The sequence below is a fragment of the Scomber scombrus genome, chromosome 4 (genome assembly GCF_963691925.1).
Source record: "Scomber scombrus chromosome 4, fScoSco1.1, whole genome shotgun sequence".
NCBI classification, from domain to species: Eukaryota; Metazoa; Chordata; class Actinopteri; order Scombriformes; family Scombridae; genus Scomber; species Scomber scombrus.
In genome coordinates, this window is record NC_084973.1 from 19194891 (window position 1) to 19215488 (window position 20598).

The window sequence follows — 20598 nt, forward strand, 5'->3', positions numbered from 1 at the left end:
AGCAAGAGGGCTTTGTCACTTGAATGTCAACTCATGTTTTTTTTTTTTGGGCATTTGCCCTCGTTTTTCTTGGGAGAACAGTCTCCGATATTGCACTGCACTGCTTGATGATTACTGAACTATGGCTTTACTCTCAATAACAATTGAAGCTGAGCTGTACAGACCTGACAAAAATACAATTTTATGCTTTTATTATATGGCAATAATCAAGATATGATATTAAACAAGGAAGAGCAATACAATAGCGGTCCCTGGCTGGAGCCATTTTGTTTCAAGCCATTGGGGGTGTAAGAAAAAGTACCATTATATCAACGAAAGCACAGGAGACAGCACAGACTTATAACTTAACGTATGATAAGGTTTAGTGTGTTCCAACTGAAAAAAATGGTGTATCTTTTGGAAATGTTGCAGTGTTGGAAAAAGGGTGGAGAGAAAATCTGTAGGGCAAGTATACATAAATCATAAGTCACAAAGTTCAGGATTTATCCTTATCTGTTGTTTTGTGATACTGCGTATCCCCCATCTTTATCAAACTGAGACTGAGGGGAAATTCATTTTTGTAACAATATGAAATCTTATCTTCTACAGAGACTGGCAGGGCTTTTCAAAATACATTTTACACCATTTTCACAGACAAATCCACAGTGTTTTGAAAATGCTCACTGTGCTCCAGATCACCACACAACTTTGTCAGTCCCAGCATTCCCTCAAACGGCTCCTCAGATGCCATTAGATAGTCTTTGTGGAAAATTGCTGTTTCTTGTCCCAATCATGTCTCCAAAAACACCCAAATAGCACTGAGACCACATGTAGTACATCCAGTCAAGAGGAGACAGGGGATGAACTTGTGCCAAAGGAATTAGTGTAGAGGAAAGGTAGGAGGAGGAGGGATGATGGGAATGAGAGATGGAGGCCATATTGGAAAAAAGACAAAGAGGAGATGGAAGAGTAGCATTGGTGGATGTAGAGGGATGTGAGATAATATTGCAAGGATGACAAGATGGAAGTATTGTAGCCTCGATGGATGAATGGATGGAAAGAGACAAGGAGACCTAGACATATGTTGATGGAAAGAGGGAGACGTTGTGGTGTGGAAAGATGCCAAATGGTGTATATCACAGCTGGTGAGTGGCAGGGGAAAGGAAGAGATGGCAGAATAACGACAGAAAGAAAAGGAAGAGGAGAGATACAGATTAGCGTCACAAAGCCAGCATCTCTCAAGGTAATTTTTCGTTACAAGATTTTAGTCTGGAAACCATCGACTCAGTATTGATTGAGCCCAGCAGCTTGAAGTCAGACCAACCAGTAAAAGCGTTTAGATGCTTTCATGACTCGTTGCCTCTCAAAAGTCAAAACTCTATAAACCAGATGTTATAGATTGAGCATGTTGCTGCAAATACATGGACTTTTTATTTTAATTCAGATTGCTTGAAAAACAGATTTTTCCTTGATAGTTTCAGAGCAATTTTATCCAACAGCCAGCATGTTTTACAGGCTTTAAAAAAGAATATAAGACCAGTAACAGTACAGTACATGCACAGGTCATCCAGGAACAGTTCATGTTGATGTCTACTGTAAGTGAAGGAGGAAACTGTCATGCATTGTACAGCCAACTCGAAATGACAACTGTCTCAAACAACCTGTGCCCTTGCTGCAGAATAATGAGTGAAGCTAAAATTGTGGGTTGATACCAGAGAGACATGAGCTGCTTTTATATATTCTGCTCCCTTAGTCCTTTACCTAGAGTACACCATAATCAGATAAAATACCAAACATGCTTTCAGCACTTTCAAACACTCCCACCCCCACATACACACACCTACACAGAGTTGCACATGCACAGTGTTTTGCCTTGTATTGATTTTCTGCAGCTTTTTGTTGTGTATTACATGGTCAGCTTGGAAGCTTGTGTGGGTGGGCATGTGTGTATGCATCTGCAGTACATCCATGTTTACAGTATGAGTGTGCATGCATTCTTGTGTGTGTGTGTGTGTGTGTGTGTGTGTGTGTGTGTGTGTGTGTGTGTGTGTGTGTGTGTGTGTGTGTGTGTGTGTGTGTGTGTGTGTGTGTGTGTGTGTGTGTGTGTGTGTGTGTTTGTTTGTTCATTGTGTTAACAGAGCCTACTTGAAGAGCAATTAGGTTACATTGAACTACAATTATTATTTGGGAAAACATGGAGAGAGAGAGAGAGAGAGAGAGAGAGAGAGAGAGAGAGAGAGAGAGAGAGAGAGAGAGAGAGAGAGAGAGAAGAAAACTAAAGATGGATAAATTCAACATGTTTTTATTTTTTATTTTTTCAATTCAATTTTCAACACCATCATTTGTTACATTAGAATTTGAATCAATATACTGTTAAGTTAAACCAAACTTATTTTTTTACTCAATAAAATTCATCATTCTTTTCAAGACTATCAAACCAGCCTCTATTGCTGATTTGTTTTCAATCATTGTCCCCTTTCATTGCTTGCTAAGAATATGCCAACCATCTAGTTTGATTGACAGGTATCTAATGTATTAGATTCTTCAACACTCCTGTTGCCATACCATTCAATTATGAAAGTGCAAAGAAAAAAGTCCTGAATACACCCACACAACTTTGAACTAAAAGAATATTTTATCTAACATATTCTCGCACCTGTATGTGTGTGCTGGCAAAAGCAGTTTCTATGTGTTCACCAGCACCAATTAACTTCTAAAAATGTCAATGTAATGCATGATTTACCTCAGAAATGAGCTTCCAATGTGAACGTTCACCTTGGAAATGTATTTGGAAGTATAAGGGCCTGGGTTATTGTTCCCCTGAACTACTGTATGTGTCAACGTTTTCAGCACCATGTTTGTTTATAACGTATCTGCATAGGGATGAAATCAGTGGCATTTGGGGGCATTCAGAATGGAGGGTATGCATGTATGGCTGTATGTGATAGTGGGTGTTCCGGCCTTGATTGATGGGTGCTTGTGGTTAGAGAGGGACTTGGCATGCATGTCCATTCACCGCCTAATAGCTTATTGAACGGCAGTAGCTAGCAAGGATTAGAAAGCGCCAAGTTAATGCGTAGCATAGCCTGCATGTGTGTATATGTGTGTGCTTAATGTGCAACCAGTATCCAGTCAATAACACACACAGGCCCTCATAAATCTGCAAGACATATTGGCCTAAAACATTTCTCTAATCAATAGGGATTTATTAAAGAAGAGTGAGGGAGAAAGGGTGTGTGTGTTAGAAACGAGCCAAAGAGAAAAAAATCCTCAATGAAACGCTCAATTCAAGTATAGTATATAAACATATACATTTTGTATTTCTTTTCTAAGATAAATTCACCACTAGCTTGCTGCTCTCTTTGATTAAAAGTACCTTGCTTTTCCTTGTGCTTTGTTCACTTAATCGTTTGAAATGCCAGAATTGCTGGATGTCATTTAACCACAACAGGAAGCTGCCCTTTAGATGCCATGGAGATATTGATAAACAAGAGGTTCAGCAGTCCCAAGTGTATTTAAATATGAACCAATAAAAAATAAATCTGCTGAATTGCATGGTGTGATTATTGATTTCAAACATTTTAATGCACTCGAAAATGATGAATAGATTATACAGTATTTGTTTTTTTTAAATGACTGAACATGGTTCCCTCGATGAATAAGAAGAAAGCTGAGTAGGGAACTTCAATCGCTCTGCCAAAACAAAATTGGGAAAATTGAAGGGGTACATCTTGTTTTTGTTCTCCCAGAATCCCAAATGCACAGTCAAAAAAAGTGCTTAGCTATGAATATAAACAGGTGGGCAGATTTTAAGTACAGCTTGTTGTTGCATCTGTTGTGGTATATTTATCAGCATGCGGTTTGTCTTCAACAAGAAGGCAGAAATATTTCCGGTTTCTATCATACTGGTTAAAAAGAAAGTGTCTCCTATGGCATTTAGTTTTATGCAGTTTTCACATTATTGATGTGTGAAGTAACTGCTCATGTCGGGTAGTCTATGGAGTTGCTGTCCATTACAGGTACTGTAGAGCAATGTTTTAATGAGTACATGTACTGTGGCACATTTCACCCACAGGGATGCAAGCTGTGACATTCACATGTCAGAGGAGTGACATATCAAATTGCTCCCCACTGCAGAGAACAGCAATGCATAGTGGGAGGTAAGGGTGGTAAGGTAGCTTTTAAAGGCAGGGATGTGCTAATGAATTGGAGAATGATTAGCAAGCACTGCAAACCCATGTAAAACAATGAAGAAGCTTTGCAGGGGATTCATACATCTGTCCAAGATGGGGTTTTTTGACAGCACACCTTCACACCACTAATTGTGTCATCTACTTTTACTTTTAAGGTGTTTAAATGATGGCCCTACACCACATAACTTACAATTATATGAGCAGTGTGAATAACAATGTGTTGAAAATGACTGTTTTGTATGTGTACTGTAGGCTTTCAACCTTTAAGATGATGGTTTGTGGTGGTATAATGGCCACTTGAGTAATTGGATGATTTAATGCTTGAATGACTGGTGTATTGATTGGCTGATTGACTGACTTACTGACACTCTAATTGATTTTTGCCTTCTAGGAGGAGCCATTTGTAATGGTGTCTGAGAATGTTCTAGGAAAACCGAAGAAGTACCAGGGCTTTTCCATTGATGTCCTGGATGCTCTGTCCAACTACTTGGGCTTCAAGTACGAGATCTACGTCGCTCCAGACCACAAATATGGCAGCCTGCAGCCTGACGGTCAGTGGAATGGATTGATGGGTGAATTAGTCTTCAAGGTAAGGAGAAAATAATTTACATGCACAAAAACATGCCCATGCTATACCAAAAAATACAAAAAAACAACTTTATTTAGGCCAACACACTAAACCAATAAACAAGGAGGAGAAACATGCATGTAAGTCGTCACATGCCATCGACATCACTTACGCTAAGTAGGACTTTAGCCTCTTAAGTCTGTACACAGTTGCGAGAAGTGAGAGAAATAAATATTTAAATTGGGCTAGCTCTGGCCTAAGTTCAACTTATTTCAATTGGGTAGAGATTTACACTTTCATTTCTTAACTGTAGCAGAATGTATTCTGAAGTGGACCAAAGAGGGACTGACCTCAAAGATGAGTAGATGTGATATTGCATAGTGGCAAAAACACAGCATCTTTTGATTAATTTGACTAGCTTCAAGTATAATCAAGTATTTGATGCAAGTACTGGCAGACCCGTCTGTGAAAAGTGGAAAAGTAGAGATGGTATTTCTCAAGAGAATGTGAAGTTGTGAATGTGGATTTTACAGTTGTATGATAACTACTGTAACAGGTGCCAACAAGTTAAAGTTTGCCCCACCTATGTAGTCCAATAGCATGAAATGCACCGATTTGCAACTTTTTTCAGTAGCTATTATCAAGCGATACTTAAGATTTAAAAATGTTTTGTTTTGTTTTTAAAGAACTGAATGTGTTTGGTTATATAAGTCAAGTATCCATATTTGACTGCTGATGGCAGAAAGAAACAGAGGAAGACAGAAAGAGTGAAAGATCACAGCATATTGTATTTGCTAGAGAAACAAAACCAAGCAAACCCATGGAAGCAAAGCATCTACATTTACTGAATTTATCATTGTTTCTTATACCTTTTCTTTTCTGGGGCCTTGGTTCACTAAAACATTCACGTTGAGTGTTGTCATATGGAGGCCCACCAGCAGTAGGCCTTGAGCTCCCCTTAGTCCCTTGCAATCACATCATTGTTTTATTTCCCAAATGATTTATAGACTCCTAAAAAAGGCTAAAATAAAATGTGCTCAAAGTAATAACAAAATTTCTTTTAACACCAGAACTAAGGAGAGAAAATATATTAAATATAACATTGTCACCATTTACTGTGAGATGTTTAAGCATTGTAATAATTCAAGATAGCTTCTAAAATCACCTCAGCATGTAAAGTATTCTTCGTAATTGTATATACTAACTATGCCAGGATAGCGGAGGACAAAATATCATGTACCCTGAAACCAACTTCCATTTTGTTGCCTTTGAGACTAATGGATAGTGTCCATTAACACCTCATTGAAAAATCAATCCAGTCATTAAGTATATCTAATGTGATAATTTTTCTCTTGTGAACACATAAGATTTATTTTAAACCCATTTCAAAATTGTATTTAGTATCAAATTTTGGGAACGCTAATATTAAGTGCGGTCAGTCATGCAGTCAGAGTTGTAACTTTCAATTGATAGAGGTCAGTGCTACATTTTGTTGATCCAAAATATCCCTTTAATTAAACAGTATAGGGTACATTCATTAAATAGATGGAACAAAAAGAAGACCAGCAGAGGTTGATTCTCATTTACAGCAGTTCAGCCAGTTCAGTTCTCATACAGTTTTATATTGTAAAGACTAAGATGGTTTTTAATTAGCATATCCCACTGTTTATGTGTGTGAGTGAGTTTGTGTAAGTGCAAGTTTCTATCTATACGTGTGTGTGCAGCACCCTTTGATGTCCTCCTGGACTTTTACTAAGCTTCTGCACATTTTGTTCATTCTCCAAAGATCAAGGATGCTTTTTTTCCCTTCTTTTTTATCATCAGCAGTGTTTTCTCAGAAGTGTTTAATGCATTCACTTCATTATTTTCTTTTGGCTGTGTGTCAGGCTTGAACTGTGTGTCAGCCCCAAGACTGGACTCTCCTTCCCTTGACCTTGAATACTTGTACTTGTGTGTGTGCGTGTGTGTGTGTGTGTGAGTGTGTGTGTGTGTGTTCAGCATTTGTATTCCCCCCAATGCAACAGCTCACAAAATGATAGAGAAATGCTTTGAGCACAATGCATATTTATGTGGACACAGACAAGCATAGGCTGTAAATAAATTGAACATGCAAATAATTCTGTTTTCCCCATCAGTCAGCAACAAGGTTTATCTCTCCAAAAACCCAATTATACCACATAATTATGACCCAGAGTGCTCTCTGGAAGTTTCCATGTTGACTGACCACAGCAGTCAGCAGGGCAGTTCATCTCTACTCACACACATACAGATGCATGCACACACACACTTGCATGCATATCGTTGTGTTGTCTCAACCAACATGCATCATGCAGGGTGTCTCCTAATATTCTTCTTATGCAGTGTAAGTGACAATTTTTGCACATTTAAGCATTTTGTTTCCTCACCCGACTGTGAAATTAGCAGATTTTTTTTTGCCTACAGTGGATTATCATTTTTGTTTTTGTGTGTCTGTGTGTGTGTGTGCAGATGTGGTGTGTGGCACGTAAGCATGCAAGTGTGTGTTTGTGAGTGTGTAATCAGTGTGTGTATGTGTACAGTGGCTCTAGGGCTTAGTGGTCGCCTAGAAAATCACCTAACTTGTTCCAGTCACTTGTTTCTTGCAACAAAGAAAATCTCATTATCGAACAAGTTCATATTATGTGCCCTCTTTCGCACTTGTATAGATTCCAAACGCACACGCACACTAGAGCATCTTAAATCCTTGTTATGGTACAAGCAGATGTCTACAGCTGCTAGCCAAGCACTGGGGACTGAAAACATTTTAATTAACTATCACTGTTTCTACATTTAAGTGAAATTCAACCTATTTTTCTTGGCAGCCATGCTCACTGACACCTTTTTTTCCTAAGTTAAAGTCTTCACATGTACATAATTACAGCATTTGTGGTCTCTTAAACTCCAAGAATTCAAAGTGATGATAAAGGTATTAAATGCTTGTGGAGGCGTGCTGACACAAATCAGATTTTAACAGCTGTATTTATATGTTCATGTAGATTTACTTGCATTTAACACATACAAGACTTTGTATCAGTTTACAGATTATTAAACAATTTTTTCCTCCAGAGTAAAGTATGATGTTAGTTTGACAGTTGGATTTTTTTCAGGTTATTTCATTTTGAAGGAAGTGATAAATACCTTTTTATTCAAATATCTTTAACCAGCTACAACGATGGAAATAATATCTTATGACAATAAAATGATATGAACTTTATCATTATATCCCTGACAAGGTTTACAAAAGAGAAAAAGCATGTATGAATAAGAAAAGTCATACACGTCACAAGTATTGACCCAAATTGAAGGTGAAATGTACTTTTAGGTATCCATTTCTTACTGAAATGCATGACCATAGTTTTATCTTTGTTTATCTTCAGTCTCCATTTGTTACTCCATCAACACAAAATATATCACATAGCCTGAATATCACTGTCAGCCTTTGCAAGAAGAAATAATATTGTCTGAATATATAATAGTACCAATTTTAAAATCAAAAAGTCTGACCCAATATCTACTACTTCATTTCCATTGCCAAATCATTTATTGAAAGTGTAAACTATATAGGTGAAAGCATAATCCCTTGATTCACACCACATGGTGTTAAAAACCAGCTTGTTATGGTCATTGGTAAAGCTTTCACAGCATTTTCCATCAATACACAAATTTAAGTGACTGGAACTGGGAAGATCATGAATAAACAATTACAACCTAGAGGTTGATAAAAAATGATCTCACTGCTTATATTTTTGGATTTACTTTAGAAAAAAACAAACATAGTGTTAATATTCTCAGAACATTTTTTTCATCTACCGACACAACAGATGTTTCCAGATAATATTTAAGTGTCTTTGTATTTAGTATTTTTATGATACATTTTAGATGGTAGGAAGAAAGAGAGGCAGAACCTAAACCAATTACCTATCTCTGGGTTCATAAGTCCACATTTTTCCACCATGTTCCACACCTACACATTTTCACAGTGTTGATACTTCAAACTCCTCTCTTCCCCTCCGCCTCTTCCAGCGAGCCGATGTGGGACTTTCTGCCCTGACCATCACACCTGAGCGGGAGAGCGTTGTGGACTTCACCACACGCTACATGGATTATTCTGTGGGTGTTCTGCTGCGCAAAGCTGAACGCACTGTGGACATGTTTGCCTGTCTGGCGCCCTTCGACCTGTCACTGTGGGCGTGCATTGCTGGCACCGTGCTCCTGGTTGGCATCCTGGTGTACCTGCTCAACTGGCTCAACCCACCCAGGCTACCCATGGGATCAGTGTCCTCGACAACACTGTACAATTCCATGTGGTTTGTGTATGGCTCCTTTGTACAACAAGGTAAGTAAAAAAAATCATCATGTAGATAATGTGCATGTGATATGTTCAAAATGGGTATTTGATTTAAAAACAAATATGCAATTGTGAATTGCAACATTACATGTAGACAGTGAACAAGAACATTTTGGTGTCACATGATAAACCTAAAAATTACATTAATGTATCACTTATTTGTCTCAACATATTCATGCTGAAATAAATTCTTCCCCAATCAATAAATATTTTATACATTTAACCAAAACCATTAATTGAAGTTCTGGCAGGCTAAACCTAACCACACCCAGGCCATATAATGTGAATCCACATCTTTGGTGTTCTGCACCTTGTATGCCCACCATTCACCCCGACTGTATGCATTTCATAATGCATTACAGAAACACTGCTGTTGGTACACCGGAAAAAATGTTGGCAAGGAACATCCACCCAACAATAATGTTCTTTCCAAAATGTATTAGCCAAACCAATTAGTGGCATATGAGTATAATTCTGTATATTATCATTATATTATATTGTCACATGATTCACTATATGTCCAAAAGTGAACTTTAACTACAAATACATCGCTGTGAGTCAACCTGATGATGCAGAAATGTTGTTTTCTCTGTTGCAGCCTTTTAATGAAGTTAGTCAAGTGCTTTATTACTCGGATTCCTGAATTGTTTGTTCCTTTTTATAGTTTATGATTCATACCTCAACTGGCATTCATAAGATGCATATTTAGAGTTGTTGAATAACATTTTAGGGATTTGGACTTTTAATATATCACGCTACACTTGCAGGGTCCCTCACAAAGATAAAAGATAGATGGATAATGGCTGGGGAGGAATTGAAAGAAAAAATGTGATTGCTAAAGCAATATAATGTCAAAAAATGTAATAATAGCTGTCCTCTGGGTGTCATAAGTGTGGATTGAGCTTTTGTGTTTGAGCACAATAGTCAAATGAGAACAAAAGGGAGGAGATGTTCTGCTCCACATGGATTGTGTTGAGGATAATGACCTCATCGTGGTTATCTACCCCAAGATTTTCCACAATTCATCGGGCCATGCTCAGGTGTGGAGATTAGACAATTTACACCTAGGGAAGGATTTACAGTAAATTGCATCAGTGCAGGAATAGAACTGTGACAGGGAAAGGAAAGGGCAAGGGAAAAAGGAGAAAAAGAGATGAGTATGTGTATTATGCCTGTTTTCTTTTTGAGTGGTTCCTTGAGTAGCCATGCATATATTAAGTGTAGTATGAATAAAAAGAGACTGTGTGTGTATGTCAGTGGTTTGCAGTATTATAAATAAATAACTGTTCCAGTGAGCACAGTGTATTCCTCTTATCATGCTCTGGAACTTGCAATAGTTAATTTTGTAAGCTACATTAATTATGCAAATTTTGGGAGGAATGGTTTTCTTTTAAACATTGCCTGTAAAACATTGCAGGTCCTGAATAAGCAACTGATGAGCATTCTACTGTTTGGTAAATAATCCTCCATCTTGTGCTGCAGCTAATGGTGGTAATGATGATGATGATACATGCTAATTGCTGTTTGATATTCGCAATCGTTTCTCTTTTTAGCTGTAATTAACATTTTAGTCATGGCATCATTAGAGGGGAAAAAACTGAGAGAGAAAGAATCTAATTTTTCAAGAGTGGGTCCTCCTTTTTGTGTGAATATATTGGTGTGTATGGTTTGTGCTGGGTATATACAGTGCGTGTAAGTGTATGTTTGTGTGTTGCATCGAGTTCTTCCTGTTCATGTGAGAGGAGCTTTGTTTTAGTCACGGGCAATTTATTTCTGATTTGGCTTGCCAGAAATATCTCTCACAAAATTAACTGAGCCTGAATGGTCTACCGCTGCAAGGCTAAGTGGGCTGACCTTCACTAGCTTTAAAAGTCACCTGCAATGTGGGTTTACTTTTTATGTCAGCAATCATTTTGTAAAGAAGAGATCTCCACAGGCACCCAGAAATTAAATTCAATTAAATTATAAAATGTAACTATATTTTAATTGACAAATGATGAATAATTTGAAATATAAGTTCACAAAAGGTTTATAAAGTAAGTGGCATAATGTACAGCATATACAGCCCACCAGCTATGTCATACAACAGTTCTCTCACTCTCACAGCACCTTTATTATGTCCCAGACCTTTGTGCTTTACCCTGAAATTTTTGCCTCAGGGAAAATTGATTCAGATGCAAGGACACTCACACACTCACAGCAGGGGGGAGCTGAAGTTGAGTGATGAGAGCAAAAAGTCAAACATGACACCATAATTTTGCTTTTGGCTGTGTCACTATGACTGCTGGAGAGAAACAGGGAGGTATAGAGGGATTACACTGATTTCTCTCCACCTTTCTCTTTTCTTCTCCTCCTCCCTTCACTCTCTGACTATGTAATTTTCTTCCTCTCTCCAGTTTTCTCCATTTCATCTTTTTTGTCCTTTGGTCCCTTTACTCGAAAAACTTTTCGTTTTGCCTCTGTTCATCCTTCTTTCTTCTCCCCATGTGTCCCTTTCTTTACACCCCTCCCATTTCCTCTTCTCTTTGTCATTCTTCCTTTTTCTTCACACCTTTGCTCCTTCCCTCGTGCTAATCAGAGCCACCGAGCTACCTGTGTGTGTGTGTGTGTGTGTGTGTGTGTGTGTGTGTGTGTGTGTGTGTGTGTGTGTGTGCGTGTGCGCGTGCGCATGTACATCCACATTTATGTTACCTCATTGGAACCTTTTCGGCTGTGTGTGTGTGTGTGTGTGTGTGTGTGTGTGTGTGTGTGTGTGTGTGTGTGTGTGTGTGTGTGTGAGAGAGAGAGAGAGAGAGAGAGAGAGAGAGAGAGAGAGAGAGAGAGAGAGAGAGAGAGAGAGAGAGAGAGAGAGAGAGAGAGAGAGATAGAGAGAGAGAGAGAGAGAGAGAGAGAGAGAGAGAGAGAGCGTGTGCACACTGAGGCCAACAGAAGCAGTGGGGGGAAACATGTCTATACTCAATAAACTGTCTAATTGGTCTCAAGGAGAGGCAGAGAGATAGACAGAAGGAAAGAGAAAGCACAGAAGAAGTAGTAGAGACACAAGTAGAAGGACTTTATTTGACAAAATATGCTATTTTGAAACTGACTTTGTTAACCGCTACATCACAGGCCTAGTAGAAATCCTGGGATTTGGTTTTATTTTTCAATAGTAATGCAGTATCTCTTCAAACAAAAGAAACAAAAGCAACTTTGACATAAAATATTTAACAACTGTTCACAAAAATAGCTTTAAGATACACAACAAGAATACAGAAAAGAATAAATATGAAGCCTAGTAGTCCCACCTGCATACATAACATCCTCAGATTAGTTAGCTCAATTGTGAGTCAACTTAAATATTGGCAGAAGACTGTGACTGTTAACCTCCAGTCTTTGAAATGAATAGCATAACATACATTTATTCAGAGCTAACTTTACAAGCATCCATCAGGTTCAGGATATAAGAGGTGTAAATATAGACTCAATCACTCAATCAGAACAAGGTCGGACAGCACATTAAAAAGCCACGTTGTACGTCACTGAGGGGGGGAATTGCAAAGTTCAAGTATAGTTCTTGGTACCAACCACCATTAAGATAAAATACAATTTTGAATTTACAAGCAGCACACAGGTAGACTCTTTCTGCGTGTTGAATACCAACTGTGCAACCTTACTTCAACTCAAAAACATTGAGTGCAACAATATTCATCTTTTGGCACACATCGGTCTTGGATGTTGCTCAGAATTTGAGTCTAGCTTTAGTCGCAATCCACCTGTCTTCTGCTAAAAGCAAGCACCTCTCTGTATCTACCAACATAAATGTGTTTGGGGCATCTCAGCACTGAACTCACATTGTGACAGAGGTAGGGATGAAAGGATTTGTGGATGATCACAGAAACATTAAATAAGAACTGGAGAATGTATGAAAGTTATCTGTGTAGAGGGGTATATGTGGGAGAGAGGATATGATTTGAAGAGTATGTGAAATGTTTCCCAAAGAGATTAATTTTAAGCTTCAGCTGGGTCAGTGTTTGCCATGGCTAAGGTGGAGCCAGGAAAGAGGAGAGTCAAGGCCCAGATGAGTTATTACCACGTCCCATTATTAGAAGAGTCAAGCAGACAACATTAGCAGAGTGCAGGGTATTGACTGGCTGGTATATAGAGGCTAGGCAGGCCATGGCCTCAAATGTCGGGCATTTGCACTCATTCTCTGTCTTGTACACCAGGGGCCATATTCACAAACATTATGAGAATACATTATTCATACATAATGAGAAGTCCTAGCTTAGAAGTGATTTAGAAAAATTCTCTGAGCAACTCTGAGCAAGGAAGGGACAGAAACTTTGTACCTTAGTGAAGTGGTGTGATTGACCCCATGGTTAGGTATGACATATTAATATGGATCCCACTGCTTTTCTTGGAAAATCCGCCCTACTCTGCCTCTGATTGATTCACCCCTCATGCCTATAGCTAACCAACCCAAGCAATAAAGGCAACAGGTACTAGTCAGTCAGATGCACAGTAGGGTGAGTCTTGCCAAGAAAATAAGTGGGATCCCTAATAATGCAGGTATGATTCATTCTTTTAAAAGAAAAAACAAAAGTTGCAGTACATTGGAGCGCCCTGATGGTCAAGTAGTTAGAGAACATGCCGCAAAATGGCAGCGTTGCTGGTTTGAAATTCCAAGGACCTATGCTACAGGTCATTCCCCTCTCTCTCTCCCTGTTTCATGTTGGCCTCTCTGCCAGTTACTGTATAAACAAAGGCAAAAAATAAACAAATCTTAAAAAACAAAAACAAAAAACAAAGTTGCTGTACCTCAAACAGATGTTTAAACAAGATGGGCAGAAGTGTTCATAAGGCAGTACCTACTTCACTCAATGTTGCAGATAACTGTAAATCAGCAAGAACAGAAGAATGTGCTTAAAGCAAAAGAGCTTTTGTGAGATTGACATATTCTTATGTGGAGTGGCATGAAAGTGTTATTCATCTTTGAAAGTGGTAACGCTGTTCAAATTACAGCCTGTAAAGTGGATTAAACATAATTTTCTATGGATAGACAAAATAAAATCCGAAGGCAAATTAAAGTGACCATTTATTACTGTGTTTGAGTTATGTGGAGCATGCTATTGAATATTCAAAGTAAATGCAGTAATAATGCAATTAATTTGAGATCCATTTCATTAAAAGAAAACCTCTGTTTGGGGTGACTCCAAGAAATGTCAGCTTGACTAAGTTACAGACCAACATGATAGCTTTCTGTACTCTTTTAGCTAGAAGAATGATATAACAAAAATGGAAAGAAGCATTACCACCTGTATATGGACACTGGGTGAGAGAGATCATGTACTATATTCAACTAGAAAATATTTGATACACTATATATTTGTCCCCCTTTCTTTTGTCTGGCTACTGTGTTCAGATGTAGGTGATGTGGGATGGGGAGGGGGGTAGAGGAAGGAAAAAGGGGGGGTGGAGTTTGTATTATGAATATGTATATGTTCATCTTTTCCTCGACACATTAATAAAAAAGACTTTGATCAAAAAAAAAAAAGAAAAGAAAACCTCAAAGTGTTAGAAGAAAAACATGATTCTAAGAAGAAAGAAAGCCAAACAGCAGGAAGCCAAATTATAGCAGTGAAAAGAGTGGATAGATAACTTAGGAGTTGACAGAAAATCATCTTGCTATGGATGATGTCTCTGGGCTTGCTTAAACAGTAAGCTAGTATGTGGTGCCCTCAGGTGTGCTTGGGCAGTGTGTTTCACAGCTGGTAAGCATGTGAAACAGATTACATTTTCAAACTGGAACAACTGCGATACTTGTCTTTTTAGAGTCTTTTTTGGTGCTCTGCAGCACTCTCAGAGAGAGAGAGAGAAGAAAGCTCAAGTGGCCAAATGGACTGTGAACTCTGTTGTAATTGAAATGCACAACCAAGCAACAGAAGCTGACAGTCAAAGGAGTCATCTCTGCTGACGAATAACCTGTGTAGGAGGGAGGCACTGTTATGCAAGCCAGAGTAGCAGAGAGAACATTTTCAGCAAATACAGAGTGTGAGGGCCGACACATATCCCTGTTCCTCCATCCCATCTACTGTTTCAATACCCTCTTGTCTCCCTTTATCTGTCTCACCATTTTCCCACTTCTTATTTGCCCTGTCATGACTTCGAAGTTTTGCCAGCAGTGTTTTAGGGAAAGTAGAACAGTCAAAAGCAAAACCTTAGTTTCACGTTGAATATTTGTCTTGTCAGAAGTCTTTCCTGGTCATTCTCTTTGTGTGTGTGTGTGAGTGTGTGTGTGTGTGTGTGTGTGTGTGTGTGTGTGTGTGTGTGTGTGTGTGTGTGTGTGTGTGTGTGTGTGTGTGTGTGTGTGTGTGTGTGTGTGTGTGTGTGTGTGTGTGTGTGTGTGTGTGTGTCATCTTTGCATGCAGCAGCACTGTCAGTGTGAGTGTTGTTGTCTCTCAATTAGGGTGAACTTTGTGGGAAATATATACACAGTCACACTGTGAATTATTTGTTTTCACTGTATGAAAAAAAAAGCTCAAATACACACACACACAAACACACACACATAGTCAGGGCCATAGGCCATAATAAACACTTTCATCTTTCCATCTGCTGCTCCAAACATTTATCTCTCTGTTCCCTCTTTTTTTTTTATTTCACAAAGTCTGCACCTCCTTTTTTTCCCACTGTCCCCTGCTGTGCATCTGTCAGTGTGCGTGAGAGAGAGAGAGAGAAACAAGGAAGAGTCTTGTTGAAAAGCGATATAGAAAAAAAAAATGTGTGTCTCTGTTTCCTTCCTCCATCCTTTTGTATTTCATCCCTCCTTCACTCATTCTACTCTCTACTTACTGCTGAGTTTTCGCCATGTGAATAGTGTTCACATTCAGCACTCCCCTCTCCCTGTCTTGCTCCCTCTCTGTGTCTCTTGCACCATCATTATCTCTGTTACTGCTGTGCCATACTGCTGGGAAAAAACACATTATCATCATTTTCCTGCTCTCTCCTTCTCTTTTCCTCACTCTCTTCCTCTCTTTATGATTTCCTCTAATTCATTATCCCACTCTAACGACACTGTTGTGCTGCTGTGAAGTGGACCCAACTTTAGGAAGCCCATGCCTCCTGACTGTGCCCCTCTATCTCTCCATCTATCCTCCCTCTTTTCTTCTTCCTGTCCCTGTCACAGTCTCTTTCTGACTACAGAGACGTGCCACTGCAAAAAGAAACCGTATCTCAGCAGTTCCATTAAATCCATCTATCCTCTGCTTTTTCTTCCACTCTCTGCTCTATTGTTTCTGTCATAGTTGCTTCCTTTCCTTCCTCCTCTTTCTCTCCATTCTCAGGGATCTCAGTTTCCCTCCCTCTGTCCACTTCTTTCTTACTGCTCACATGGGATGAGGTCTGGCTATTAGTGGTTCCACCATGCATTTGCACTTGCTTTCAGCTATTCTGCTCTCCATACAGCCTATACTTTGTGTCCAGTTATTAAACTTAACTACACCTCGATCAGCTACAATATTAAAACACTGCTTACATGTTAGTGCATCTGTAATAATAACTCAACAATATAGTTTATAATAATATTATATTCTGACAGGAGTCAATCTGCATAAGTTGTTTTACCTTTGCTGAAAATGCTTCTTTCTCTTATCATTTTGAATGATGAGCTTTGAGTTGTGATAGAGTGCTTTTATGCTATATTATTGCTATTTCTACCTGCCACAAATGTGACAAAGCACATGAGCTGGCTCAGGCAGCCCAACTCGAGTCACCAGCTGACTCACATGGCATACTCCTTTCACTGCAACATATATCCAACACGCCCTTAGGTTGCTTTTAGACAGTGAGCAGTTGGAGGAGGGGGGGGGGGGGGGGCTGTCATTCATGTGAACGTGCTTAGCTCTATGCCTCTGATGTCAGTTTTTGATCGCTCAACTTTTTAAACTTGCTGCTTGATGTGTGACCATAGCAGCCATGGAAACCACAGTGAGGTAAATGCACTGGGAAATGATATAGGTAGATGAGTTTCCTGAATTATACAATTCTTCCCCAGCAGAAAACAGACAGATCAGTGAGGAGAATTTATGGTAGTTATCAAAACTTAATATGTTATTTGTATTTTATTGCCCTGTCCTGACTTTGAAAGTTTTTTGGGGGGAAACAAGCTATAAACACAACAAAGATTTATTATAACTGTTCAAATTGATATGGTGAACTTGATAGCAAACGGCTGCTTGTAAATTCAATTATAAATAAGAATTAATTTGAAGTTTGTATCCATCTGATGAATATAAGTTCAATATTCACTCTACTTTTCTCTGGTCTGCTCTCCACCAACTTCTGAGGGAACATTTAGCTATTAGCTGCTAAATGCTCCACTTTGCACACCAGCTAGCTGCTAACTTTATCTATCTCATGTTTGGCACTAAGCAAGTAGAGTACAGTGGGTTTCTAAAGCATTTTTCACTTAAAACTGGAAAAGCATAACCAGGCTGAAAAAAACAAAATAATGGATAAGAAGATTCTATAAATCTCCATAGAGCTGAGGGAACTGCACAGTCAGGTGAAATTATCACCATCACTATTTGTTATTCTTTTCAGACTAATTATTGAATACTTCCTACACCACAGTCCAGTCCAGTTACAATAAGCTTTCATAATGTGGATTAGGTGGTCAAATATTTTTACAAAGTTTACAAAGGGTATTATTATTATTATTATTATTATTATTATTATTATTATTATTATTATTATTATTATTATTAATAATGATAAGTATTCGTGACTCAAAGGATAAATTCTAGGTGTTTAAATATGTTTCTATGCCTTGCTAAAATAATAGCGAATATGACATTTTACAAATTGAAATGCTACAACAAAGTGATATTCAACAGTTTCAGTCCTTGTACTAAGAGGCCCGCTAAGCAATTGAAAAATGGAAATGTGCCTCCTGTCTGTGTTTTGATTGTCATCATAGAGCAACAGATTTGGCCTTCAAAATTAATTACCCTGCTTCTCTCCTGCTGGTAGAGACGTGGGCTGCAGCCAACAGCTAAGATATCTGTTGCGTATTACTCAGCATGATTGTGTTACACATGTCAGGGTGTAATGTATGTGTTGACTCTCACATGCTGTTAATGCCCTTCTCACTTTCTCTCTCTTTTTCTCTCTCCATCTTAAATATTTAATTATAATAGTTAAGTTACATGAACAAAATGTCTCCTGCTGTTCTGCTACATTAAATGTCACATTGAGTCGGTGATCGTAAAAACACTGTATGACAGAAACAGATAGACAGAGATATATGACTAACATTTGCAGAGTTAACTAATCTTTTAATAAAAATACAGTATAATACATATCCTCACCTGAGTTTTTCTGTGCAGACTGTAATGTCAGTAGATCCTTTGTACCTCCCATGAAAATATATATTTAAGCAAATTCAAAGCACACTGAAATACACACTGAAAGGCCAGGCTTTGAGCATAATGCAACTGGAACAAATAATTGATTTAAGTGCTGCTTGATAGATGTTGTTCTTATATTTTTTTCAGAATTTTAATTAGTTTATGTTATAAATCTATTAACCTATTTTTAAAAAGAAAATAAGAAAACACAGTAGCTCAATATGTTGGATAAGACTTTGTAATGTCAATACGACATCGAGAATGATGCAACCTTCGAATAGCAGTTGTCAGAAACATAATAGAGACAAAGAATAGATTAATTTGTGGCTATTGTTCATCAACAAAAGCCATGGCAACAGATGAAGATCTGGTTTCTCTCAGTAACCCTCAGTGAAGTCAGATAATTGCAAGATTTATATGATCATTTATGGTAACACGACATTCCCCTCTCCACTGCCCACCTAGCAAAACCCCTCAACCAGATGGAAGAAGAAAGAGAAAACAGAGGAACAGGAGATGAGTCAGTCAAAAGAGATAAAACAGTGGGAGAGCTGAGTACTGCACACCTTGTTAAGCATCTTGTTAGTGCTCAGTTAGTCATTATGGTGTCTGCTGAGGCTGGACTAAAGTTTTGGAAAGCAAGACAGAATAGGTTTTCACAGTGGCCAAACAAACATGATGCTGGTGTTTTAAATGGAAATAAATGCACGGCAAGGTGGAAAACGTATGATAACATACTGCTCTACTTATTACTTCATCTTGGTTTGGCACACATAGTGCTTGATGTTAGTTTAAAGGCACAATATGTATTCTAAATGCTAACAAGGGTTCACATCTCTTGACTCCTTACTTACAAATCTATGCATGTGTAAACTACAGTGCTACTCAAAAGTCTGGACACACCTTCCTATTCACTTGAATGAGAAAACGTGTCCAAGATTTTGACTGGCACTGCATGTGAGTACATAGTTTAACATGTGGGTTTCTAAATGTGTGATTTCTATTCTCTTGACAGTTGTTGGTATTTTCATAGTTGTCACAGTCTTGAGTGAGATTAATTCTTAATTAATGTCTAAATTCTGGTAGACTGATTGGACTGTATTAGTTTTATCAAGAATCCAGTGCATCGTATGTATCCCTGTGTTATCACCTGCTGGTTTCATTATTGTTATAGAAGAAATTAGAAGCAGGGAAATGTATTTATTACACACATCTGTTAGTCTAAGATAGTTTATCATTGTCACTTTGCACACTGAAGTTTAGCATCTGGCTCATATATTAGCTACTGCTGATATCACTGCTGTCATATTTTATTTGTTCCCAGGGGAACACACTTCAAACACTTTAGTCTGAGAAAATAACCACAGGTTTCTGTCTTTTTTACTACTGTGAGTTTCAGTATGTCTATTCTTTGCAGCAGATTGTAACACTACTACATTTGATTATATTTTCACTGGACTGGGTGAATTATCTATATTTTGTGTTCCTTTATTTGTTCAATTATTATTTCATACTCTAGCCGGTCACTGAACTGAACTAGTACACTACCTTATTGTGGGACTAATATTTCCAGTTGAGGATAATTTAAACTCTAAATTTTTTATCAAAATGAAAATTAAAAACTGACACTTACACTGGAAATATGAATAATTTAATTTGACCTCTTTACTGTAAATACAATGTTATACATAAGCAGCAGTAATGCAGCTTTTGCTCTACCCGAAGTTAGAGGAGAGTTTTTTTTCTCCTATATATTAAAATTAGCTGCCTTATGTAAACTTTGTGTAGCTGACATGACAACAATTTGTAGATGTTTTAATAATATTAATAATAATAATAATAATAATAATAATAATATTTTTGTCTTTTTTACTCACTGCAGGTGCAAAGTTAACAGCACAGTAATCTGTTCAAAATCCAAGGACATTTTTCCTCAGAACATGACTTTGTGAGTTGTGTGTAATCCCAGATGAATGTGATCTTAACAACATTAGTCACTCCTATGTGACTTCTTAAAAATGTCAAAGCACTGAAAAATATTTTTCAGCATTTAATACTCTTTTTGCTTTATTTTTTCTTTTTTTTATTGCAGCAGTGATAATTTGT

The 20598-nt window shown here is 38.0% G+C and overlaps 1 protein-coding gene across 1 annotated transcript in view; it reads left to right on the forward strand.

Moving 5' to 3' along the window:
• The window catches only part of grid2 (glutamate receptor, ionotropic, delta 2), a 535908-nt gene that overhangs the window by 408105 nt on the left and 107205 nt on the right, over positions 1–20598 (forward strand). The window contains exons 10-11 of the mRNA XM_062417751.1: positions 4564–4761; positions 8782–9094. Coding sequence (XP_062273735.1) covers positions 4564–4761; positions 8782–9094 — 511 coding nt within the window. The remainder of the gene's footprint in view (positions 1–4563; positions 4762–8781; positions 9095–20598) is intronic.